General features: G+C 62.2%; 1 protein-coding gene across 3 annotated transcripts in view; it reads left to right on the forward strand.

Moving 5' to 3' along the window:
- Nucleotides 1-1,506: 1,506 nt before the first annotated feature.
- The window catches only part of USP31 (ubiquitin specific peptidase 31), a 47,092-nt gene continuing 23,935 nt past the window's right edge, over nucleotides 1,507-24,663 (forward strand). For 2 of the 3 annotated variants that reach the window (XM_016155504.2, XM_036225449.1), the window contains exons 1-7: nucleotides 1,508-2,287; nucleotides 17,462-17,605; nucleotides 18,933-19,021; nucleotides 19,107-19,199; nucleotides 19,770-19,905; nucleotides 21,933-22,077; nucleotides 24,038-24,215. In XM_016155504.2, coding sequence (XP_016010990.2) covers nucleotides 1,622-2,287; nucleotides 17,462-17,605; nucleotides 18,933-19,021; nucleotides 19,107-19,199; nucleotides 19,770-19,905; nucleotides 21,933-22,077; nucleotides 24,038-24,215 — 1,451 coding nt within the window. In that variant the 5' untranslated portion in view covers nucleotides 1,508-1,621. Of the gene's footprint in view, nucleotides 2,288-17,461; nucleotides 17,606-18,932; nucleotides 19,022-19,106; nucleotides 19,200-19,769; nucleotides 19,906-21,932; nucleotides 22,078-24,037; nucleotides 24,216-24,663 lie in introns of all 3 variants that reach the window. The other variant, XM_036225448.1, reaches the window with a different exon arrangement.

Raw genomic sequence — 24,663 nt, forward strand, 5'->3', positions numbered from 1 at the left:
GTGGGCCATGCATTCACACGTTAGTGTGAACGAGCAGGGTGCTCTCTTCCAGGTGTATGTTCTGACTCTGAGGTGGGAATGGAGGTTATCTGGAGCTAGTGCAGGGCACTCTGGGGGGGTCACCATAATGGTCCTGCTTACAGTTGGGTGGGAGCCCAGAAGCAAAAGCCTTTTACTTTGAAACGTGGTGCCAGGTGGGATTTATGTTTTCAAAAGGGGTGTGGCTCTCCGTTCCCTGATTTCTCCCTTCTGCAGTAACCAGGACTCAGGCTCAGGGTGAGCGGAGTGGAGAATCTACCACGTGGACACCACAAAGCGTGGGTTTTAGGCTGAAGGCAGCCCGTAGACGTAGTTTTTTTTTTTCTGTACTACTTTTTATTTTTATTTTTTAAATAAAGGAACATTTAAAAGTAAGATTTTCACCTTCTCTGAAAAAATCATTTGTTCTGAGCCCCCATTTGCACATGGGAACAATTGGCTGGAGCTGAGTGGCAGCCGCCTGGGTCAGAAGGACGCGCAGACTTGCAGGCCCCCGAGTCCCCACCATTCTTTATAGTCTCCCCAACACTGAGAGCCAAGTCACTTGAAGTATTAAGAGATTAATGTGATTGAAACACCAGGGTGCCTCACTTACTGATAAGACACCTATCTCGATGCCTGGGGTATTTGTGGGTCTGTGACTTTTCGTTGGGTCTTTGAAACAAACTTGGGTTCGAGTCGCACCAATGGGAGAATCTCCCTGGATGGGAGATTAACGGAGATACTGCACGCTTAGCACGACGCTTGCGACACGGCGGCTGTTAGCGGCATCCCCGCGGAGTGCAAGCGCAGGAGGGCAGGCAGAAACCCTGCTGGCCTCACGCGCTGTCGCATTCCTGGCGCCCCGCACAGCGCCTGGCACGCAGCGGGAAACTATTTGTTGAATGAATGAACGATGGCTGACCTCACCGGGATTTTAGAGGCTGCGCTGAAAAGGAAGATCATTCCGATGACACCGTTTCGCCGCGACCCACTGTGCCGCCCGCGACGCGCCGGACTCCGCGATGGCTTTCGGGTGGGCACGCGGGTCCCTAGGGAGCAGGGCGAAGCCGGCTCGCCCGGGGCAGGTCGGCGCCACGCCCAGCGCCTCTTCCAGGGTCAGATCGGGGGCGGCACCCTGATTTCCGCCCGTTCCCAGGCCTCCGCCGTCAGACCGGCGCAGACGGGGACCCAGCCCGGGGGTACGCCCCGCGGCGCGAGCCCGGCGCTGCCCTCCGCGCGGGGACCGCGCCCGCACTAGACATGGCCCCTGGCGGGCTTCACGCCTCAGGGCCGCGCCCAGAGCGCGAGGCCGCGTCGCGGTGTCTGGGAGGCTGCCCCGTGCCCACAGTCAACATGGCGGCCGCGGCGGCTTCAGCGCCGGGCGGGCGGGGCCGGGGGCGGGTCACGTGAGCGGCCCAGCTGGGCGGACCGCGCGCGCGCCCGCCCGCCCCGCCGGCCGCGGCTCGCTGGCTGGCTCGCTCGGCGGCTGTGTGAGGTGTGCGGGGCGTCGAGCCCCCGGCCCGGAGCGATGCGGCGGCGGCCGTGGCGGGGCCGCGGGCCCGGCGGGCGGGCGCGGGGATGAGCGTGGGCGGCCGCCGCCATGTCCAAGGTAACGGCGCCCGGGCCCGGGCCGCCGGCCGCGGCTGGCGGGAAGGAGAAGCGCTCCTTCAGCAAGCGGCTGTTCCGGAGCGGCCGCGCGGGCGGCGGCGGCGGCGGCAGCGCGGGGGGCCCCGCGGCGTCCGGGCCGGCCGCGCCCTCGTCGCCGTCGTCGGCGCGCTCCGTGGGCAGCTTCATGAGCCGCGTCCTCAAGACGCTGTCCACGCTCTCGCACCTCAGCTCCGAGGGCGCCGGGCCGGACCGCGGCGGCCTCCGCGGCTGCTTCCCGCCCGGGCCGCCCGCCGCGCCCGCGCCGCCGCCCTGCCCGCCGCCCGCCGCGCCCGCGCCCGCGCCCGCGCCGCCCGCGCCGCCCGCCTGCGCCGCCGAGCCGGTGCCCGGGGTGGCGGGGCTCCGGAACCACGGCAACACGTGCTTCATGAACGCCACGCTGCAGTGCCTCAGCAACACCGAGCTCTTCGCCGAGTACCTGGCGCTGGGCCAGTACCGCGCCGGCCGGCCGGACCCCGACCGCGACCCCGGCCCCGACCGCGACCCCGAGCCCGAGCCGCGCGCCGGCCGCGGCGCCGGCGAGGTCACCGAGCAGCTGGCGCACCTGGTGCGCGCGCTCTGGACGCTGGAGTACACCCCGCAGCACAGCCGCGACTTCAAGGTGGGCCCGCGCGCGGCGCACCCCCTCCCCGCGGGGCGCCCGCACCCCGAGTCCGCCGGCGCCCTCCCCCACTCCGCGCCGGTCATCAAAGAGGTGTGGGCGGGCCCCGGGCCGGGGCGCCGGCACCCATCGCGAGGGGAGATCGATTCATTGATCGATTGATTCACTCGCCCATTCATCGTGTGTTCACGAAGACTTTCCCACGTGCCAGGCGCCGTGATGGGACACGGCGGTGATCAGGACCGTCGCCTCCGTGGCACCCGCGTTCTTAGTCGGGGACTGTCCCACTGAGCCTAGGTTCGGATCCCGGTTCTGCCACTCCCCGGTGCTGTGACCGCCCAGTGGCAGCTTTCTCTCCTGGTGTCCACCTCATAAGTGGTCGTGAGTTGATGTTAGGTTGAACGCATTTCGGATCCTTTTGGATTTGGAGATGGGCTCTGGGAGAGGGTCCAGCCCAGCGCCAAAGGCTTCAGTACCCCTCGCCCTGGCTGCTCTGAGTATTGTTATTAACGGATTTCATAAGTTAACAGGTAATGTCAGTGATTTCAAGGAAGTAAAACCTGGCCGTGGCTCTGATGTGCTGGTAAACTCCTTCAGGTGGGGAGGGGGCCGTGAGGGTGGCCTCTTGGAGGAGGTGACACTGGAACTGAGACTTGGGGAACCAGGGAGCCGGCCCAAGGAGGTGGGGGGAAACACTCTCCAGGTGTGAGAATCCCACCTTGCACCATGTTTCAATGTAAACCCCTGGGATGGCCAGACTCTGTAAGGGGCCCTGCAGTATTTTAGGCTTTGCTGCTCCAGGTGCAAAATCAAGGCTATTATGTAGGTACTCGATATAACAAGAGAAAACAAGTTCCACAAATTTCTTATTGGGTAAAGTAAAACTGTAGTAATAATTGAATACAATATCTTGCAATACAGGTCTGATGAGAAGAATGGGAGTCTTTTGGGAGGGGATAAAGTAGCTCAGTCGGAATCATAATCAGTGTTCCCTGTCGTCAGAGTGATTACAGATACTTCTACAAACCACTCTTAGCCCACGGGCAATGCAAAGACAGTGAGTGGGCTAGGTGTGGCCCTTGGGTCGCTGTCGTGAGCGCTGAGGGCCGAGGTCAGGAGGTGTAGACCATTTAGGCGGCACCGAGGAACTGGGCTGTTATTCTCAGTGAAAGGTGAAGATGCTCAGATTCCGTGAGGGTCCCTTTTAGGTGGGATGGATATGAATAGAATTAAATAGGATGAAATCACACAGTGAGAAAGTCAGCTCCTTTTTCATTTTTCCGTCCCGATGGTGCTGAGGAGAAAGCCTCAGCTTGGCGGTGGCCTGGCCGACACCTCCTGCCCACTCTGCCACCTTTTCTTTCTTTCCGCAGCAGAGAACAGGCTTGGAGTTTGGAGGCTGTAGGCAGCAGCAGCTAGAATTTAATAAGGTCGCGTTTTCATTGGGTTTGTTTTTACATTTGTCTTCTATTTATGGCAAGTGGTACTGGCTTTCCATCGGTGCTGCGAAGTTTCACAAATATGTTTAAAAGTATGTGATCGGGCGAAGATGTGCAGTGGTGGCGGAGTCGTGGGCGGAGGGCCCAGGTGGAGGGCCCGGGCGGAGGGCCTCCCGGTGGAGGTGGAGGGCCCCGGGCGGAGGACCCCGGTGGAGGGCCCAGGTGGAGGACCCCGGGCGGAGGACCCACGTGGAGGGCCTAGGTGGAGGGCCCCGGGCGGAGGGTCCGGGTGGAGGGCCCCGGGCAGAGGGCCCTGGGCGGAGGGCCCCGGTGGAGGGCCCAGGTGGAGGGCCCAGGCGGAGGGCCCCGGGCGGAGGGCCCCGGTGGAGGGCCCAGGTGGAGGGCCCAGGTGGAGGACCCCGGGTGGAGGGCCCCGGTGGAGGGCCCCGGGCGGAGGACCCCTGCGGAGGGCCCCCGTGGAGGACTCTGGGAGGGGGGCCCAGGCGGAGGGCCCCGGTGGAGGGCCCCTGGTGGAGGCGGAGGCCCCGGGCGGAGCACCTCGGCGGAGGGCCCCGGCGGAGGTGGAGGCCCCGGGTGGAGGGCCCCGGGCTCCCCTACGCTTTCAGTGCCCTGTACTTAGTTATGTTTATCTGTGCTGCGCTGCCTTGTTTTTCTGAAAAAAGTGAGAAGATGGTTGCTGTTTGGTCTCGGAGAGCTGACTAGAAGTACTTGACTGGGGTAGGGGCTGGAGGACATTGAGGTCTGGGCCAGAGGCCTCCGGGGGGCAGGGGTAGGGGACAGTCAGCCGGCCACCGCAGGCTGGGCATTCCTGCTCTTGCTTATCGTTGCCACAGCCATTACAAACTTTTCAAGGTCAGAGCCCAGGGTTTAAGATTCATTCTCTACTCTCTTCCAAATGTGAAAGCTATTTTATAGCATTTTGGCATGTGAACTTTTCTATTGCTTTTTAAGAGGTGGCATTTGCCCTTTTCCCCGTGAGAAGCCGTGAGCGGAGCTGGGAGGGCGTGCTTTGGCAGGGGTGAGCCGGTTCTTGTTTTTAACCAGCGTGACCCCCTGAACCCTCACCTCCGTTCACCGAGGGTTCACTCAGCCAGCTAGGGGTGTGGTGGCACTTGGGGGGGCAGCCCTGCTGACGGGGGGGGGGGCGCGGCATTGGCGTCACCGCGTAGCTCACGCAGCGGCCTGCGCACAGGTGGTTCCGAGGTGGGGCTGTGGCTCGGTTTCCACTCTGCTGCCCTGAGCTGTCCTTGGCTTTTGCCCTTAATGATCGTCACCTCCTGGCATTCCACTCAGTCGAGGCAGGAAGCCCTTAGGGAAACAGAATCTTCCGGAAGCCCCAGCAGGCTTCTGCAGAGAGCCCGTGTCAGTCGCGCCCTGGCTGCCGGCGAGGCTGGAAGGTGGACATCTGGGTTTTCCCGCCCTCGTGGAGGAGACCAGCATGGGGCGGCGGGGGGCTTGCCTCTGGGCGGCCCACCAGGGCGCCTCGGCTGCCGCGTGCCAGCGCCCTCACTCGGGGAAGACACCGCCTGTCTGGGAAGAACAGAGCCCAGTGGGACCTGCTCAGTTCCCCAGGACATTCCCACACCTTCACGAGCACGTCGCTCACCCGGCTTCTTGTCACGAAGCAGATCCGGGTCTGGTAGAGCTGGGCGGGGCCTGAGATGGTGCATGTCCTACCAGTTTGCGGCTGCACCTGGGGGAGCATTGGGGGTGCAGGAGGTCTGGCGGACGTGTGTGGTAAACGGGTGGCGAAGGCCTTTGTCGGCAGAGCTGCGTGGGACTTTGTCCTCTGCAGCTCTGAAGCAGGAGAGGGATAGGGTCGGGTTGCTTTCCCCCCAGGCCGTCAAGCCCGGTGGCACTGTGGAAGATCGCACTTTTTTTTTTCCAGAATATTTTATTACAGCCGAATTGGGCGGGTATGAATTTGAGCATAGAGGAAGTTGGACACCAGGCAGGTGGATGCGAGGAGCCGTCGCCACGCCCTGCAGCCTGTCGGCGGCCGATGAGGAGGCAGGTCTGGAGGCGGCCGTCCCTCGAGCTCACAGTCAGCCTCCCTGCTCAGTTCGGGGCTCCAGGGCCATGGCTGGTTGACTAGAGTTGGCAGAAGAGCTAGAACCGAGTGGCCATCTTGAGATCGTTGGTCTTGAGGTCTTGAAAAGCACCCAGTGTGTATTTGAATGTGCTTTGATTGGCCTTGAACTCCCTGAAGTTACTGATGACTTGCTCTGCAAGTTTTCCCTCCTTGCTTCCCAGCCCCGTTGAGCGGAGCTTTGGGAGCTGGCCTTAGGAACGGGCGTTTGGTTTGGGTGAGCGAGGTGGCCGTGGGGGCAGGGTGGCTGGGCCCACGTGGGTGCGCTGGAGGAGGCCTCTCTCACGCCCCCTCGGCCCTGTTCTGGGTCTGTGCAGATATCGTCGCCTGCTCCCACCCCCTCACTCCTGGGGACATCTGGTGATGTCTGGAGATGTACTTCAGTTGTCACAACTTTGCTGGGAGGCCAGCGTGGGTGTTCCGGGTCCTTAAAGACGCTCTAGGGCTTCTGGGACTCAGCGCTCTTTTGCAGGGAGAGAAAAACGGCGGGTCATCTGTCGAGTAACGAAGATAAGCTTTATAGCAACAGTTTCCAAACCGGGCTCCCAAAGAGCAGCTGGGACGGCGTGACCTCCCGATAGGACTGGGGGCCCCTCCCAAACTGGCCGCGAAACGAAGAGTAGCTGGTGGACGGGATCGTCTCTCCCGCGTGTTCCCTTGAACTTTGGCTCCGGGCGGTGGTTCCCCGGGAGACTCCGCGGGGTACGGAGGCAGGAAGTGCGCACACACCGGTGGCGGCGGGCGGCCCGCAGCTGGGCTCACGCCTGCCTGTTCGCGGGCTCGCCCGAGGCCCGTGGCGGAAGGCGTCCTGGTTCGCACGGCGCCGCCTGGTACGTTGGCCTGTCTCAGCGGTTCCCAAGGGGTCTTCCCAGTCCACGGTGTCCCTTGAATGCATTTGAAAAGTAGAAGAAAATGAAGTCGTGTGGGCCACGTTCAGGTTCGTGACAGTACAGAACAGAAGGCACGTCTCCCTGGTCAGCGCCCCGTCTGTCGAGCGCTGTCACTTTCGTCCTGGCCAAGCTCCAGGCCCCTGAAGGAGGACGGTGGCGATAGGATCGTCGCGCTTCGACGCGGGGACTTGGGCGCGGGAACCGAGGTTCGCCTGCTGGCCGGAGGCGGGGGAGCAGGACAGGCCCCGGGTCCCGCCCCTCGTCACCTGCGCTGCTGAAGCTCACGCCGCATCCCGCGCCTGTGGTCGCCTGGTCTGTGCACTCGCAGAGGCGGCAGGTCTCAGCCTCACACGTGAGCGGGCAGGGAGGGCGTGTGGGACGTGTCGCGTGCGCCCCTCTGAGGTCGTGGTGCCGAACTGTAGTAAAATAAGGTCAGCTGGCTTTCCACGCGCCGTCGCCCCTCAGACGCGGGCGCCCGGAGTCTTCCCTGAAGCAGCCCCTTCCGGCCACCCAGGCGTGTGCCGCCGTCACATGGGCGGGCTCGCTTTCTGCGTAAGGTTATACGATCCGTGCAGTACCTTGCCTCCCCCCACCCCTCTCCCGGCCCGCGGGAGAGCCGGCAGCTTAGAGAGCAAGGAGAGGAGGACGGACGAGGCTGGGAGGGCCGGGCAGCTGGGCAGAGGCCGGGCCGCATGGGGCGAGGGGCTTGGGTTTCACGCTACGAGCGGAGGGGTGGCGGCTGCAGGTCTCAGGCAGAGTGCGGCACGACCTCGTGGAAGCGCGGAGCCATCAGAGAGAGCGCCGAGCGGAAGCAGGGGGCCCGGGTCGGAGGCTCCTGCGATGGATGGAGACGGACAGGTGGACCAGCCCGGGATGTGTCTGGGCAGCCCCGCAGGACGGCGAATGGAGTGAGTCCCGCGGGGGTGGCGCCGAAGGGGAGGCACTGAGGCAGCAGGGAGCGTCCGGAGCCAGTGCCAGGTGTCGGCCTGGAGCACCCGAGGGGTGACGGGGGCTTACCTGTGGAGCAGCGGTTTTAGGGTGTCAGGAGAGCATCTTCAGGTGTGTATAGTAGGCAGCTGTAGTGGAGTCTGGGGTTCAGAAGCATGAGACTGGTGGAGATGAAGATCTGGGAGTCGTCAGCCTGCAGGTGGTGTTGCAAGCCATGGGCCATGGCTCAGCGCGGCATTGGACGATGAACACGGCTCGGGTGGTGAAGGAGAAGGGAGAGGTCGTCCGGGTGGCATAGCGATGGCACGTGGTCACGGGAGCCCGGGGCCCGATCCGGGGCCGTCGCCCCAGCCCCAGCCCTGTCGACACGTCCGGCATCGTCGGCTGGATAGTTCTGTGTCGCAAGGGGCTGTCCTGGCATTGTGGGGTGTTTAGCGGTGTTCCCGTCGTCTCCCCACTAGACGCTGGTAGTATTCCCCTCCCCCGACCCCTCTCATGACGACCCCAGGTGTCTCCAGACATGGCCACGTGTGCCTGGGGAGCAGAACTGCCCTGCTCGGGAACCTCTGGTTTGGAGAGAGGTAAATGTCAGCGGCTGGGGACGTGAGAGGCAAGCTGTGAGTGGCCTCGAAAGCCTGCCACAGCCGTCGCGCCTCGAGGCCGCAGTCAGTGGCGATTCAGTCGAGGCTCGAGAGCTGCGCAGACACTGTACGAAAAAGACGTTTTGGAAAAATGGGTCTGATGGAGAGCAGAAAGGAACCAGCGGAGGAGGAAGTGGACGCAGGGGGAGGGCAGTCCAGGTGCGAGGCGAGGCGGGAGGGGGCGCGGGCCCGAGACGTTCTGAAGGAGAGTCCAGGAGCAGGAGCAGCAGGGGAGGCCGGGGTTCAGGGCCGTGATGGCGGGGACGGGGCGCATCCGCTAGAAGGGGAGCAGCCGGCGGGGGAGTGGGCCGGGGGCACGTGGGCAGAGGAGGGCACGTGGTCAACTTGCGCACGTGGGGCTGGGGCCCTGGACGGCCACGGGGGTCTTAGGGACCGTGGGAATAGGGCGCGATGCAGGATGAGCTGTGTGCACTGGACCCAGCTGCATTCGGGTGACAGCTGAAGCCAGGAGCATTGACCGTGTAAGGGTCAGAAGGCCAAGGGCAGGCCCTTGGGGGAAACTGGAGTAGGGGGCTGGAAGAGGGGAGGCCCTGAGGAGGGGCGGTCTGCGAGTGGGCGGGAGCCCAGGAGGCAGCCGTGACACCTGCTGCATCTCGTGCTGGGAGCACCGCGCTTGGCCCGGGTACAGCGTAGGGTGGCAGAGAGGGCCGCTGGTGCCCGTGAAGAGTCAGACTCAGGCCGGCGTTCTGTAGCCGTGGTGTGGAGTTACTGCGCGCACAGATCGAGCGAGCGCTTTCGCTGACTCCTGTGCTGGGCTTGCGTTGCACAGCGCTGGGGGTGTGCCGGTGAGGGAGATGGTTCACGCCCTAAGGGAACTCGGGGGCCCAGAGGGGCGACAGGAGGGTGCTGGGGCGAGCCGGGCCCAGGCGCGGCCGGGCCGGGGCCCTGACCCGGGTCCAGAAGGGCTGGCGGGCCGTTTCTGCTCCGTGGCCGCTGTGGCTAAGGGTGCGGGGGGCGCAGGTGTGTGGCATCCACCGCGTCTCCCTCGCAGTTCTTGGGTCACATGGTAGGTGTGCCCGGCCGGCGTGCACAGTGGCCGCACCGTGCGCCCCCCACCAGCAGAGCGTGAGGGCTGCGGGTCCGCCACGTCCCCGCCCGCGCTGTGAGAGTGGCCGTCCCGGTGTGTGCCAAGGGGCGCCTCGCGGTGGCTGGGCCCGAAGGAGCTGAAAGTGGCCGAGGTCTCGACGGGGTGTTGTGGGGCGGGGCCTCTCCCGACTGGGAGCAGGAGCAGGAGCAGGAGCAGGGACGGGAGGCGTCCTGGGGGCGGCGGGTGAGTGGGGCTCCGACGGCTCCTTGCGGGTGAGACCGGAGCCCCGGGTGGGCGCTGGGGCCCTGTTCGCGGAGCGGCTGCCACGCAGCAGCCCCGTGCAGAGTGAGCTGCCGCTCCTGGTGACGCGTAGGGCGGAGCCGACCTGGCCCGCACGCAGAGGGCCTCTCATGGTGCAGAGACGCGGTCGCCGCCGTGCGGCCCGGCCAGGCGTCCCGCGCCTTCCATGCGCGGCTGAAAGCGTTTGGTTCGGCTGCCACCGGGTTTTGTTCCTGGCGGGTGGTTCTATGGGTTTTGCGCGTCCCCAGCTCTGCACCCGTCGCAATGAGGGCCGCTAAATGGGGCAGTGTTCGCTGTTTGTGCGGCGCCCGCAGCTGGCCCCTGTAGTCCGGACTGGGGAACAATGGCCTCACGGCCCCACAGAGGCCGTTTGTGTGCGGGGGGCGGGGGGGGGGCGGAAGCGAAGCTTCGGGGCACCGCGAGGGCAGCGCCGGCCCCTGCGGCCTCTGTCTTCAGAAATGGTCTTGTTTGCTCCGCCGATCAGTCGCTCGCGGGCTGTTCCTCAAATGGCCCTTTGTGAGTGACAAACAACGTGCGCAGCGGGGCGCGTCGGGGTGCTGTCACCTGGCCGTGACCGCTCTGTTTGGAAGCCATTGTTCTGGGCCCTGGACTGGCAGTTCCGAGAGGAGCCGGCCGGTCACCAGACATCTGTTGCTGCTTCCTCCCAGCTGCGGGGCTCGGGCGGCGGCAAACAGTGTCTGCAGACACGCGGTCCGCGCTGCAGAAGGTTTCAGGGGACAGGTCGGGACAGGCCCTCGTCGCTTCTGCTGCTAGGAGCCACGCGAGCTCGGCGCCAGCTCAGGGACCCTGTGGGGTGCACTCCTGGCCACCGGAGCCGTAGGCAGGGCGGAGCCGTCCTTCCTCAGGCGGGACGGGAGAGTAACCACGGTCGCAGTCGTGCAACGCCGTCGGCGTGCGTGGACGGGCCGCCCGCAGAGGGCGTCACCCGTGGGCGCACGTTTCGTTCTCTCAGCGCCGCAGAGGAGGCGTCGCTGGGCCACGCTGACCCGGGCGACAAGATGCGGTGCTGGCGAGTGGCAGGGCCGGAACTGCAGCCTGCACGCTTTTCTGAGCAGAGCGTGAGGACGGAGGAGCGGGGTTTGGCGTGGAAGCCCGCGGGCGGCCACGACTGGTAAGGGGCGACCGGGGTGCCCACACCGTGGGCCCACGTGCCCCACGCCGCGGTCGACCGGGTTCACCGTGGCCTGGCCAGCCCTTAAAGTTCACCTGCCTGACACTGTTCCTCTCCTCCGAAATTGCCTGCACTTTACACACAAACGTGGTGTGAACTTCTTAGCTTGGCATTTCAGCTTTTCCAGAAAAATGAAATGAAAACGCACACATAAAACCAGCCCCATTAAAAACCCGGTAGACTCAGTAGGTGTAAGATCACTGTCCGCTTGGTCTGGATGCTGCCGAACGCTTGCTCTCAGTTCTGCGCTCATCTCGCCATGGACGGTGACAGGCAGGCCGTGGATGGGTGCCTGTCTCGGCCACGCCTCGCAGGGCGCCTGCCGTGGCGCGTCCCACAGTCCGGCTTTGCCTGGCGGCTGCGTGTGCTTTCAGACGCTGCTCCTCTGTCCCCGAGTTTCCTGCAATCTGGTGGTTTGACCTGGACGTTTAATGAGGGTTAAACATCAGAGTTGAGGATTTTTTTAACCCCCTTCTTTCGTCGGTAAAACCAGCTCGCCGGGAATGTTGCAAACCAACCTCAGGAAGCCGTAAGGTCTGGCTGCGTCTCCTGTAACGTTAGCGATCATGATTATTCCTAGTTCACAAAAGGTCAAAATCGGTGATGTTGTCATTCAGCACTCCTTCATGTATGTTTTTTAGTCAATTAAAGTTATTATTAACCTTATTGAAGCTCAAATCATCCCAGTTTTGGCCAGTGGGACAAGTTCACTTTCAAGCCTGTGTGACACCCTCGTAGTCCGTGACGTCAGCCCAGGACGCGAGGGCGCCGGGACATTCCAGGCTCGTCTCAGGTGCCCCCTGCCCCAGATCCAGGGTCCGTCATTTCTTTAAGGAGCCCCGGTCCCCCTCGGTGGCAGAGGGTGCGGAGAGGCCGCACCCTGAGGCACAGGGGTGCGTGTGGTGTCCACGCCGTCTCCGCGGACAGAGCTGGGGATGCGCTGCTTCCTCCTGAGACACAGCACGTCGTGAGTTCACGTCGACGGGTCCTGTTCGGATTCCAGGGTTTCCGCTCAGCCTCGTCGGCCGTAACGTTTTCCATGCCTCCGCGTCTGCCCCGTCGCGGCACAGCACCCGCCAGCCCTGCGAGTTTCGTCGGGGCCCTGCTGCGGCGGGGGTCTTGGCCGGCCGCCACGCTCAGTTTCCTTTTCCCCTTTCCGTGGCCACGTGACATCGGACCCGCAGATCGTGGTCTTTCAGAACCTTTGGTCCCTTCACGCTTGAGTGATGGGAACGTCTCAGCAGGAAACCCAACGAGCCAGGCCCCCACCGGCCCACCCCCCGGTCTACAGGAGCAAGTGGGGGACGCAGGGAAGGGGGGGACCCCGGGAGGGAGGCCGGGGGATCCCGCGGAAGAGACGCGCGCCGCGCCTCCGAATGCTCTCTGTGCGGCCTCGCAGCTCCACCGTCTGCAGCTCCCTCGGGGGCGGGCGAGCCCTCGGCTTTGGCCTGCGCCCCGCAGACTTTTCGATGGGTGGCCAGTGTCTAAATCTGCAGTGTCATAGTGCTGGGTGACTCATGGGGCCTTCTCAGCGTGCCGTGTCCTGTGCCGTGGTGCCGTCGTCGTCATCGTGTGGTCTTTTAAGTAACAACGATAACCCATTCGTCTGGCCTTTTGGGGGAGTGCATTGTTTTGAACATCAAGACTTTAATGTTCTCACTTTTGGGGGGTGGGCGGCTTGCTGGCGCGTTTCACACGCTCGCGTCCGCAGACGCGCTTCCCTCGTTCTGCGTGGCTCCGAGCCGCTCTTCGACGCCGTGTGGGGGTGTCGCGGGGGCTGGCGGGCCTCGCGGGACTCGATGGCCGGCCCGGGGTCGCCGTGCTGTCGAATCCTCGTCTCTGCCTTTCGTGAGGGCCCCGCTCGCGCCTGCCGCCTCCCTTCGTGGCCCGTCCTTAGTCCCCCCCCCCCCCCCGCTCTCCCCGGCTTCGCTCCCCCCCGGGAGCCTCTTGCTCCCTCCTTCCTGCATTTTGCAGTTTCTAATCTGCTTCTGGTTAAGTAACCACGTACGTGGAATCGGCCCTGAATAAGACTGAACGAACGGCCCGAGAGTCAGGGCCGAGAGGCCGGCTGAGGTAGCGAGCTGGAGCGTTTCTCCTTCGTGAAGTCAGCCAGCTCTGAGAGCGCTTGTGAGCGCGGCGTGGCACACGCACGGTGAACGCCACCTCGTCCGCGTACAGGCCGACGGACCGCCCTCAAGTGATAGCACGTCGTGTCCCCCCCACCCGGTCCCCCTCCGAGGACGCGCAGGTCACCGCGCCTCCACCCGAGGAGGCGCCCCGTGACCCGGACGTTGGTTGGCCCTGTGGGGCGCCCGCCTGCGCGCGGGCCTCCCGCTCGGTGTGCCTTCCCTCCGCCCCCGGGCCAAGCTTTCACCCGCCTCCTGGCAGGTCCTGGCGAGTGTGCGTAGGAGTGTGCATAGGAGTGTGCTAGGAGCGTGCGTAGGAGTGTGCAGGAGTGTGTGGAGTGTGCAGGAGTGTGCGGAGTGTGCAGGAGTGTGCGGAGTGTGCAGGAGTGTGCGGAGTGTGTGCAGGCGTGTGCAGGAGTGCTGGGAGCGTGCTAGGAGCGTGCGCAGGCGTACCCTCTCCTGGTGGCTCCCTCTGCCCCTCCGTCTTCTGTGATGCCAGCTGCCGTCACATTTTTACTCCAGCGATAAGGTCAGCTCGACTTGGGCTTCAGGTTTATTTAGGGCCCAGGGAGGCAGAACGCCGTGGTTCCAGGGCTCCCCACGCCTGTCCGGCTGGGAACAGCGGAGCCCCCCCACCCCATGCGCTGGGCAGCCTCCCTCCCTGGGCGCCGCCCCGCCCGCCGGGCTGAGGTCTGGCCCCCCTGCCCGAGGGCCTCCCTGCCTCCCAGCCGTCGTTGCAGGCAGTGTGGAAAGTACAGAAACACGTGAAGAAGAAAGACAGACCGCCCGTTTGAAAGGTTCGAAGTCACGTTCACAGGTAGTTTCGTACCTACTCTCTGCTCGTGTTATGTGTTCTGTTCTCCATGTTTTCTAAAACAAACATTCGTGACCTTCCATGGTGGGAATGTATGATAATTTCTTAGCCATTTAGGTGGCTTTCCTCGTTTTTCTGTTTTGACTTTTAACTGTTGAAGAGTATTACACTTAATATATGACAGCCTTTTAGTCACATTAGGGCTGGGCGTCTGCTTTTTTTGATTGTACTGATTGTTAGCCAAAATCTCCTCCTTCCTTAAAAAAAAAAAAACAAAAAAAAAACAACCCTTTTAAAAAGCTTTCTTTTACTGTGTTGGGAAGAATCTTAGATTGCTTTGGAAAATGATAAGGAGCCCCAAAGAAGACACTTTTAGGTTACTTGAGTTCTTCGATGGGCTGCATAGACCCATCGTGGCGGCCCGAGCTGGCTTTAAACTTGGAGCGGCTGGGCCTGGCCGCTCAGACTGTGCTGGGGAGAGGGGGGCTGCTCGAGAACCAGGAGGTGAACGCTCCCCTTGACGTCGCCGATGGGAGACAGATGGCCTCCAGGCCGCGTCCTTGTGTGCCGTTTGCTCTGTCACGTCCCAGGACACCCGGGCAGGGCAGTGCCCTTCACGGGCTGCGGCTCGCTCCCCTGACGTCCTCCGAACCCCTCCGTACTCCGCAGGTAACAACTCACCTGGATAAACTGCCTTTTTGCTTCTGGGCCATAGGAAAAAGCTGCAGTTTACAGCAAAACGAACACGGATTTATTTAAGAGCAGATAGACTCCCGGAAGCCTCAGGCGCGCTGCAGCTGTGCTGGGCCTCCACGTTTTACTCCGCATCGAGGTGCCGCTCAGAATGGAGAGGGAAGAGCATCGCTTACCGGTGAAGGACTGTGGGCAAGAGGGTCCTCGGGCTGTGGCAGTACGGCGGGCGAAGAACATGGTGGCTTGGGGCACGTTCCTTCGCTTCTGAGCCCGAGTTTTTCCCTCTGTGAATAACGATGACACATAGGGAGCTCTCTAGGGACCGATTTCATAGGAGACGACGCCCACAGACAGCACGATGCTCGACGCACTCCAGGTGTTCGGGTCGTCGCGGGCGCTGTTACCGTCACTCTCTGTGTCGGGCGCTGCATTCGCCAGGTCCCGGGGAAATAACCGATGTTCCCGACGGCTGTCTAGTGGTGGGCACGCTCCTCAGAGAGTTCCTGGAGCCCCCGGGAGTCTCGGCGCTTCGGGGAGTAAGCCTTCGGAGCTTTTCCCTGTGGCCACGTTCTTTCTCCGTCTTGGCTTCTCGTTAGCAACAGAATTGTTAAAAAAAAAAAAATCACACTCGAAAAAAGGCCGGGCCGACCCGGTCCCACGGCGGGCTCATCCCACTGGTGGCATCCGGGCTCTGCTGCCAGGACACGGGTTTTATTTTTTTAAAAATTCCCCGGATGATCCTCACGTGTGGCCGAGGGCCGGGAGCTGGAACTTCAGATCTTTTTTTTTCTCTCTCTCTCTCTCTCTCTCTCTCTGGTGTTTTCCAGGATTATACAGCACCGAAGGGTAATTCCTTCCTCTTGACTTTCGAAACTTTCATAACAGCCGCCGTGTAGTTTTATGTTTATAAAATGCTTCCGTGAGCTCATCGAAGCCCCCCAGCAATCTTCTAAGAAAAATATGATCACCATTTTGCAGAAAAGCTGGCAGAGACTCAGAAATACCGAGTCAGAGGTGACGGAAGGAGGATGGGGGCGCAGGCGCCCCGTCTCGCGTTCCCCGGGGCGGCTCGCGGCAGACGTGGAGGCCAGCCGTCCCTCGCCGCCGCTTGCGGCCCGTGCAGCGTCGCGCTCTGCCGGGAAGTCCGCGCGCGCCCGCTGCTCGCCAGCCGGGCCGGCCCATGCCGCGCGGTCCGACCCGTTGTGCCCGTCTTCCCTGCGCCCGGGCCTGGCGCTCCCGCCCACACTCCGCCCTTAGTTACGGTTTCCTGAATGCGGCACCCATCTCTCCCCGCTTTCCGGGCCGAGGCTTGGATTCCGGCAGGCGGAGGGCCCTCGCCGGCCATGTCCGATCAGCTCCTGAGTTTGGCTCTCGAGCCCTTGGACACCTGTGCCACACACCCCCCCACCCGTGTTAGGCCCTTGGGTCCCTAACGGCCACGGAGCTCTGAACCAGAAATGACGCGCTTTTCCCTGTGGCCTCCTGACTCCACTGCCTTCCGGCCTGCAGCACGTCCTGAGGCCCTTAGTAGGTCTTGCTGTGGTTTGGCTTGTCCCCGCACACCTGCAGCGGGGGGATGTCTCCATTGGGAGGCATCCGTCAGTGACCTCTCCTGTGAACGCTCCCTCATTGCGATGCGTGCTTTGGGGTGAGGCTCACCCAGCGCAGCTTCCGCCCCAGTTACAGAGGGTTCTGGAAGTGTCTGTGGCCTGTTTAGTCGCGCCCAGCACAAACCCCGTCGTGCAGCTCCAGCGTGGCGCTGGGCAGGCTGCGGTAGCGGACCCCTGCCCGAGGGCTTGCAGCGATGGTCACAGGAAGCGCCGGTCCGGGGCGAGGCCCCCCTGGTGCTGTCTCCGCCCCGGCGTTTCATGGCCACTGGCCGTGAAAGATTCGCTTCGACACATGATGAAGTATTTGATCTGGGCTGATTCGTTTCTTGGGGTGCGTGTGCCGAGAACGCGCCCCGACTCCCGCACTGGGAGTGAGTGAAGCCCGCTGCGCTCTGGTAGTGTGTGTGCCGCCTGCAGTGAGCTGTCCCCGCCCTCGCCATGCCCCCGAGACTTCCTCCACGAGGCACGGAACCGGGGCCCTGCCGCCCGTCTGCAAGCTCCCTGCAGCCGGGGCCACCCTCACCACCTCTGTCCCCCAGAGGCGGCTCCCAGGCCTCTGCCCTCGCTCCCTCCTCGCCCCTTCCCGAGGATCGTCTTTGTTCACGTGTCTCCTTCCCGGCAGCTTCTTCCCTCCGCACGCGGGGCGCTTGCTCTCTGCGTCCCCGTCCAGGCGGCCCGAGCACCGTTCCTGCTTCTGCGTGCGACGCGGCTGCCTGGCCGTCGCTGGCCGTCTTCCTGTCCTGCAGCCGAGTCGCCTCCCATTCACTTCCTTACCCGACACTCATTTTTTTCTTTTCTGTGTTTTTTAAATTTTTCATTATTTATTATTATTTACTCCTGCAGCACCTGGTCTTCCTAGGTGGTCTCCCATCCGAGTACCAATCATGCCCAACCCTGCTTGGCTTCCGCGATCAGACGGGATCGGGCACGTATGGCCATAGACCATGGGCCGTGGCCGCACTGGGGTGCGACCCCAGGGCCTTCTGCGTGTACAGCAGACATGCTCACTGCTGCGCTGTGGAACCACGCCCACTTTTCTCTTTATTGGGGTATTAGTGTCAGGAGTATACTCACTTCAGGTGCACAAAGTAATGATGTGACATTCGTAACAGTTCTCATTTTTCACCAGGCTTTTGCTAGTAAAAAGCCTGGTGAGTGACCGTCTTCCGAGGCGTCCTGGTGGGTTTGGTGGTCTCCTTTAGGGGACTCGTCCGGGCAGGGGTGCGGGCCGGGCGTGCCCTTGGGGCGGGGTGCAGTGAGCCCTGCCTGGGCGCCCTCGAGGCCTCCCCGCCCTCGGGGACTGGGAGCGGCTTGTCTTCTGAGCCAGGCCTCACGGGCCGCCGTGATCTGTGTCCCCGCGCAGAGCATCGTGTCGAAGAACGCGCTGCAGTACCGCGGGAGCGCGCAGCACGACGCCCAGGAGTTCTTGCTGTGGCTCCTGGACCGCGTGCACGAGGACCTCCACCAGGCCACGGCGCAGGGGCAGGGCGGCCCGCCGCCCGCCAAGGTGAGGGCGCGGGGACACCCGGGGGACGGGGACGCCCGGGGGAGGGGGACGCCCGGGGGAGGGGGACGCCCGGGGGACGGGGACGCCTGGGGAACAAGGACGCCCGGGGCCCCGCCACTCGCCTGGGGGACAGGGACGCCCGGGGCCCCGCCACTCGCCTGGGGGACAGGGACGCCCGGGGCCCCGCCACTCGGCCGGGGGACAGGGACGCCCGGGGGATGGAGACGCCCGGGGGCTCCGCCACTCGCCCCGGGGACGGGGATGCCCGGGGGACGGGGATGCCCGGGGCCCCGCCACTCGTCCGAGGAGCCGTGCACGTACTTTGCACCTAGCTAATACGGTGATGCTGGCTCGGCTCCGGGCGCGTGCAGAGTTCACAGGTGCCGGGGTCCCGCCGTGTTTCCTGCCGGGAGACACAGGGTGCCGGCTCCAGGGGCCCTGTTGCACCCAGTGTGAGGTGCCGCATGCACATGTGCCAAGCTGTAGACCCGCGTTCAGGGTCCCATCTTACCACTGTTTAAGCAGAAACTTGCTTCAGTTCCGATGAGACCCGTAGCCTGCGCGTGGGGCCTCTGTCCGCACGACTGGGCCTGAGTGTAGGAACTCAGCCCCTGGAATGTTCTCCCGAGGCCCGCTGGTCCATTCTCGTTTTCGTGCACCGGGCCTGAATGTCACGGGCACAGTAATTGGCACAATGGCAGTAATTCCAACGAAAGGCTGGCGTTCCTCGCACAGCTCTAAAGTTTTTGATAATTCTGCTCTGTACCTCAAATTCTAAATTTCTGGTTTCGGTAAGCTGTTAAATGTCCTGATTCGAGGCCCTTTTGTGCTTGAACACTCTCTTCTGTCGTATGACTGTGCCTGCAGCTAACTCCCTCCCGGCAGATGGAGGGGACCTCCGGGGCAGGCTTGACCGACCTGTGCCCCGAGGCCCCACAGTGCTCTCCGCACGTGGGGTCGCGGCTCCGTAAGGGCAGGACCGGGAGCAGGAGCGTAGCCGGGGGGTGATGGGCGCCAGGGAATTCAGGCCCGGGAGGAGCTGGCAGTCGGGGTTGGTTCCCGGAAGGCGTGGGAGGGGGTCACAGTGGACGGGGGCCTTAGTGCCTGGGGAAGAACGGCCTTGGCGGGGTGGGGAGGGGCCACGGTGTGGGCGGGCCTGCGGCCGGTGGTCCCGTGACCCGGTCGCATCAGCAGGCACCTTTCACTGAAACATCTGGACCTGACGCGCAGCTTGGGTAGGAAGTCCGGGGCACGTGCGACTTTGCGGGGCTTCTCCGGTCGGTGATGGGCACCTGCAGTCTGTGAAATCGTGTCTTCTTTTGTTAAGCCCCCGTCGGAGACCGACCTGATGCCCGAGGGACCGTCCTTTCCTGTCTGCAGCACTTTCGTTCAAGAGCTGTTCCAGGCCCAGTACAGGTACGAGGCCGCCAGCCCCACCGCGTGCGGCCTGCCACGTGGCTGCAGGGGTCTTGACGGGGGTCCTACGTCTCTGTCCTCGAAGGTCCTCCCTGACGTGCCCTCGCTGCCAGAAGCAGAGCGACACCTTCGACCCCTTCCTCTGCATCTCTCTGCCGATTCCTCTGCCCCACACCAGGTGAGCGCCGCTGGGTGCCGTGTGCGCCTTGTCCCCTGCGGGCTCCCTGGCGCCCGTCGCTCCCTGCCCGGACGGGCCGCGGGGCCGGTGACGGGCGCCGGCGCTGTCCACTCCGTACCCAGCTGAGGAGCTGCAGGGCGGGCAGGTGCGCGGGCGGAGGTGGCTGCCCACGGTCCTCCACCGACTGTGGGGGGGGGGGAAGGCCGTTGAGTGCCTTCTAGATTCTTCAGAGACTTTCATTGTATATTGAGTCGATTGCCTTTTTGAACCATTGCTCAGAATTTCCAGGAGTTATGCTAGTTTTAAGAAAATACAAAGCACAGAACGAGTATCGATGTGTTACGTCTTTGCTTGACGAGGACGAACGACCTTTTCTGGGGCCGCCTCCATTACCGTCGGGCAGGGCCACGCAGTCCTGCCGAGGTGCACGCGAGGCCTTGGTGCTCGGCGTGCGCATCAGGGCGTGGGCGGCTTCTACTCTGCTGCGTCGCTCCCCAGTCGGGTTTGTTTTGCTTCTGCGCTGTGGTCTGAAAAACAACTAATGAGCCGCTCTGGCTTCGGTCCACACAGGCCCCTCTATGTCACCGTAGTGTACCGAGGGAAGTGCTCTCACTGCATGCGGATTGGCGTGGCTGTGCCTCTGTCCGGGACCGTCGCCAGACTTCGGGAGGCGGTGTCCGTGGAAACGAAGATCCCCACTGATCAGGTACCGCACCTGCCAGCGCCGCTGCTGACAGCTCTCTGCCAGACGCGGTCAGGTGGACACACAGAACCAACTGCTTCTCCGCCGAGGAAAAAGAAAATCAAGACCCAGAGGGAAAAAAATGCCAAAAAACCTTCACATGCCTCATTGAATTGCGTGCACATCCTTAAAAGGAAAAGCCGTGACTTTACACCAGGCCCTTCTTTCAGCTTTTTTGTAAAGTGTGAACACGTAACTCCCCTGAAATCATTCCTATGGTGCTCATACGGGAAGAGGATCCTCGTGGCAATCACGGGTCAGAGAGGCTTAGAGGACCGGCCCCCTTCCCCTCACGGTCGTGAGGACGACCGTCTCGCTCACACTCCGCGAGAGGCTCAGGTCCGTTTGTTTTGTGTGCGAAGCTGGGTCGGCCCTTGTTTACAAAAGAGAACGGAAAGTCGTATCCCCCCCCTTTTTGGGGGGCAAATTTTTTATACGTAGTTATATTTAAATTGACTCAAAATGCTTCTGGCTGTTTGTGACAACATAGTTTAGCATGCATTTTTTTACTCATTCACTATGATGATTTTATTTGGGAAAACGTTCCCTACGTAGGATGTACTAAGGAAGGACAATTCAGGGCGGAACAGCGTCTCCCTGGGTCGCTGCTGGAAGCGGCCGTGTATGTCATCGCTTGAGCCGCGCGGGCGCCTCCCTGGGGACGTCGCCACCGTGGCGCGGGGTCGCGCGCGGCGGCGCCGGCCGAGAGGCAGGCACCGCACGTGTCCACGGCCAGGCGCTGCACGCTCGGTGTCCGTGTTCCTCCTCGCTCAGCAGGGCTCGTCGGTTCCTTTTTTCCCCTTCAGGGCGAGAGGCTAGAGAGGGGCGGAGGCAGGTGGCCTCGGCGTGCGTCCGAGGCAAAGCCCGGTTGTCTCTCAAGGGTTTTCGGTGCTGTCTGGCCCTCCTGCCTGTGGTTTACGTGAGCCACGTAGTTACACGTCTGTTCAGGCCTCAGCTCGCTGGAGAAAGTGAACGGCAGCTGCACGTTCACCCGCAGGAAGACAGCACGGCCATCAGCCGTCACACAGGTGTGCCAGGAATACGTCTCTTGAGCTGTTCGCGGACTGTGCCCGCAGCCCTCCCCCTCGTAGATTCGTGTGAAGGGGGCTCGGGGGCCCAGAGGAGCCGTGTGACCCGTTCGGGGTCGTCGCTGCTTGGGGGCGGGCGGGGACTGGAGCCGCCTCACGCCCGAGCCCCTTCGCCAGGCGGTACTGCCGCGCGCGCAGCGCGGTCCCTCAGCGTCTCCCTTGTTCCCCCACCCTGTGTGGTTTTTGTTGGTGCAGTACCCGGCCGTCTCGGAAACAAAGCTGAGGAGCCGCAGGTGTCTGCCGTTAGGTGTCTGAGGACGGGGGGGGGGGCTAGCCTTACTCCTCTCTGTGTGCTCGTCCCTGTTTTTCCTGCGCACGCACGACATTTACCGTTTTACGGAAACGGGCCCGTTTGCACACGGTGGGCTTTACCTTGCTCTGACCGAGGAGCGCTTTCCGCGCAGGCGCACGCGTGGGTAGCTCGTCCTCTGCAGTAGCTTTGTGACGTCGTGGAGTGTAAGATGGTTAACTACTTTCTATTGCTGGACGTTTGAGTTGATTTCAGCCTTTCCCTAATGCAGATACTCCTGGTTATTTGACATTTTTTAACCTGCAAAGAACATTTAACGATGCCGGAGCGTGTCCGGGCCAGACGTGTCCTCCCGGGTTGTGAGCACAGGCAGCCACTCCTCCCCCCCGGGGAGAGGGGGAGGCTGCGGGGCCTCCCAGTGTCTGCTGCAGCGGGACTCAGGGGAACCCGGGGTTCAGCGCCATGGCGTTCCGACGACAGCAGTCACAGTCTGTTCTGCTGCCAGGCCTCTCAGTAAAGGCAGACGGCGTGGGCCCGTGACGTGTGCCAGGGCCCTCACAGGCCCCGGCGCCCGGGGAGGCCCGTGCCGGGGTCGGGGGGCGATTCGTGCTGACCTCCTGCTTATCCAGCTGTCTCGTTCTTCCCCTTTGTAGATCGTGTTAACAGAAATGTACTATGACGGATTCCACCGTTCCTTTTGTGACACAGACGACCTGGAAACAGTCCACGAGAGCGACTGCATTTTTGCCTTCGAGACTCCGGAGAAGTTCCGGCCGGAAGGGATCCTCAGCCAGAGAGGTGAGTGGCGCCTGCGTCCGCGAGCGCCTGGGCGTGGCGGGCCGCTGCCCTCCCATCATCCGCTCTGCGACGCCGTGGCTTTCGAGGGGTGACAGAGTGCACGGCACACACGGTGTTTATGGCGGCCTAAATTTCATGGTGACATATTTCCCCGGAAGAAGGCAGTTCTTCCTGTTTTAGGCAAAGATATTTCCTTGATTCCTGACACTTCCTGTCACTGTTTGGGGCAGCCCCTTTCTGGCTCGGGGCTGACTGGGACCTCCCCGAAGTGGCCTCCTGGGCAGCTTTCCACAGCCCTCGGGAAGGTATTCAGTGCCACAGCCGATTCATTCATTCATTCATTCATTCATTCATTCAAAACATATACGTGTATTTCGGTGTTTTGGTACCAGCTTTGATGTTTAATTTCTAAATTCTAAAATCTGCCATAGAACGTTTTCTTGACACTTCTAAGAAATCTGCCACCAACGCGCCGCCTGCTCTAAACTGTCCCTCCAGTTGGCTCTGCTGAGACCCGAGTCCCCAGCTCCCGCCTGGCCACGCCGTCCTTCACCCCTCCGGCGACGTACCGGGCGGCCGTTTCTCGTTCTTGCCGGCGTTCATGTTCCCGCTTTGGATCGTGGCCGTCCTCGTGGGTGCGAGGTGGTGCCATCGTGGTTTCGATGTGCCTTTTCCTAACGATATCTTTTTGTGTGGTTGGCCATTTGTACATCCTCTTTAGAGAAATGTCTAGCCGAGGCCTTTTCCTCTTTTTAAAGCGGGTTGTTTGTCTTTTTGTTGAGTCGTGAGAGTTCCTTACGTGTGCTGGGTACGAGACACTTGCCAGCTGTGTGACTTGCGAACGTTGTCTTCCTTTCTGTGCGTCATCTTTTCGCTTTCTTGACAGTGTCTTTTGAGACACAGAGGTATTGAAAGTATCGATTTTGATGAAGTCTGATTTATCTCATTGTTGCCGCTTATGCTCTTGGCGTCGTATCTAAGAATCCAGTTTTTCCTCACGTCTTTTTTTTAGAGCTCATTCCTTTGGTGTTTGTTTTGGCGTTGACTGTGTATTTGTTACTTTGAACTGCTGTAACGCCGCCGTACCGTGATAGCTTTAGCAAGTCCTATGCTGATGGCTGTCTAGGTGACGGCCAGAATCCTGCTATGAACACCTTTCTTTGAGTAAACCGTTTTGTATTTTATTCTCCTGCCGGCGGCCGCGGCGTTGTTAGTGTGTGTGTGCGGCGCGCGCGTGTGGTGGAAGGCGTCTCTCTCCTGCTCCCCAGTGGGAGTGCTACGTGCTTAGGCTGGACTTCCAAAGGGTTAAAGCGGTTACTTCGTCAAGCATCTCCTGAGTTCCTGCTAGGTGCAGGGTCCGGGGCCGGCCGTCGACTGCCGAGGGCCGCGGCTGACAGATGGCGCTGCTTCGGGGCATTTCTGGATGCCGGTCCCGTGGCTGCCAAACGTATTTGTGACTCTAATGTAGGTCGGTGTAGTCTCACTGACTGTCGAGTTCTGGGACGGCCGTGAGTCTAGTTGAGTGTAGTTTCCTGTAAATCCGGCTCTGAAATCAGGGAGAAGCAGCCGCGTCGGAGCGTCGGCCGCCACCCGCACGCACTGGTGTTTGTTTTTTAGGGAGACGGCGCGTCGGTCGTATGGTGCCCTTTAGCTTTGTCGTGCTGGGTCATCTCTGCAGACTGGCCCGTCTAACCCTGTATCTAACAGTCACCGAAGCGAAGGGTCTTGATTTCCAGTGTTCAAGATAGGTAAGGCTGGTGGTTTACGTAATGGACGCTGAGGAAGTTAGCGTACTGGCCAGACCAGGCGTCTCCAGGTAGGCCATCCGCTCCTTTACTTTTTGGTTGCAATTTAAATTCCACAGCGGCAACTTCTTAACTTCTCTGCCAGGTAAACGTCTTTGTAGTGAATGACAAGAGTTTCGAAGAGATAAGGTAACTTGTTTCTTATTTTATTTCAGGAATCCACTTCAACAACAACCTGAACCACTTAAAGTTTGGCTTGGATCACCCCGCACTCTCTTTGGCACAAGCCGCAGCCAAGCCGGGGAGCACGGACTCGCCCCCACCCAGGGCGGGGGGCGACAGGATCGTCCTGTTAGTGTGTAACCGAGCCTGCTCCGGGCAGCAGGGGAAAAGGTGAACACCCGCCGCTTGCCACTGAGTCCCGTGTTTTCAGATGCTGTCAACAGTGTAGAGTCCTTGCCCGTCACGGTTAGTGTTCCGTCCCGGCCCTTAGAAAGGTGTGTGAGCGGTAAGCGGGCCTGCCCTGAGGGTTGGCAGGGGCGGACACAGAAGGGCTTTTCGGGCCCCGGTGGTCGTCAGGGCTCGGCTCACGGGCGCGTTTCCAGCTCACGCCGCTCCGGGGCTGCAGACCCCCAGACCTGGAGGCCGGCGGGGGCGTGGCGCGCGGATCCCGCTCTTTGCTGGACCCCTGCGGATGGCGGCCACGTCGCTGTCGGTTCTTCGTGGCTCTCCTCGGATGGTCCGTGCCGCTCCGTCTTCTCGTGCGGACCGAGCTCGCTCCCCTCCCCCGTGACTCCAAGCCCCCAGCAGTCCCGCCTCGGCGGAGGGCAGCGCCCCGGGC

Source organism: Rousettus aegyptiacus, unplaced genomic scaffold, assembly GCF_014176215.1.
Source record: "Rousettus aegyptiacus isolate mRouAeg1 unplaced genomic scaffold, mRouAeg1.p scaffold_m13_p_8, whole genome shotgun sequence".
NCBI classification, from domain to species: domain Eukaryota; kingdom Metazoa; phylum Chordata; class Mammalia; order Chiroptera; family Pteropodidae; genus Rousettus; species Rousettus aegyptiacus.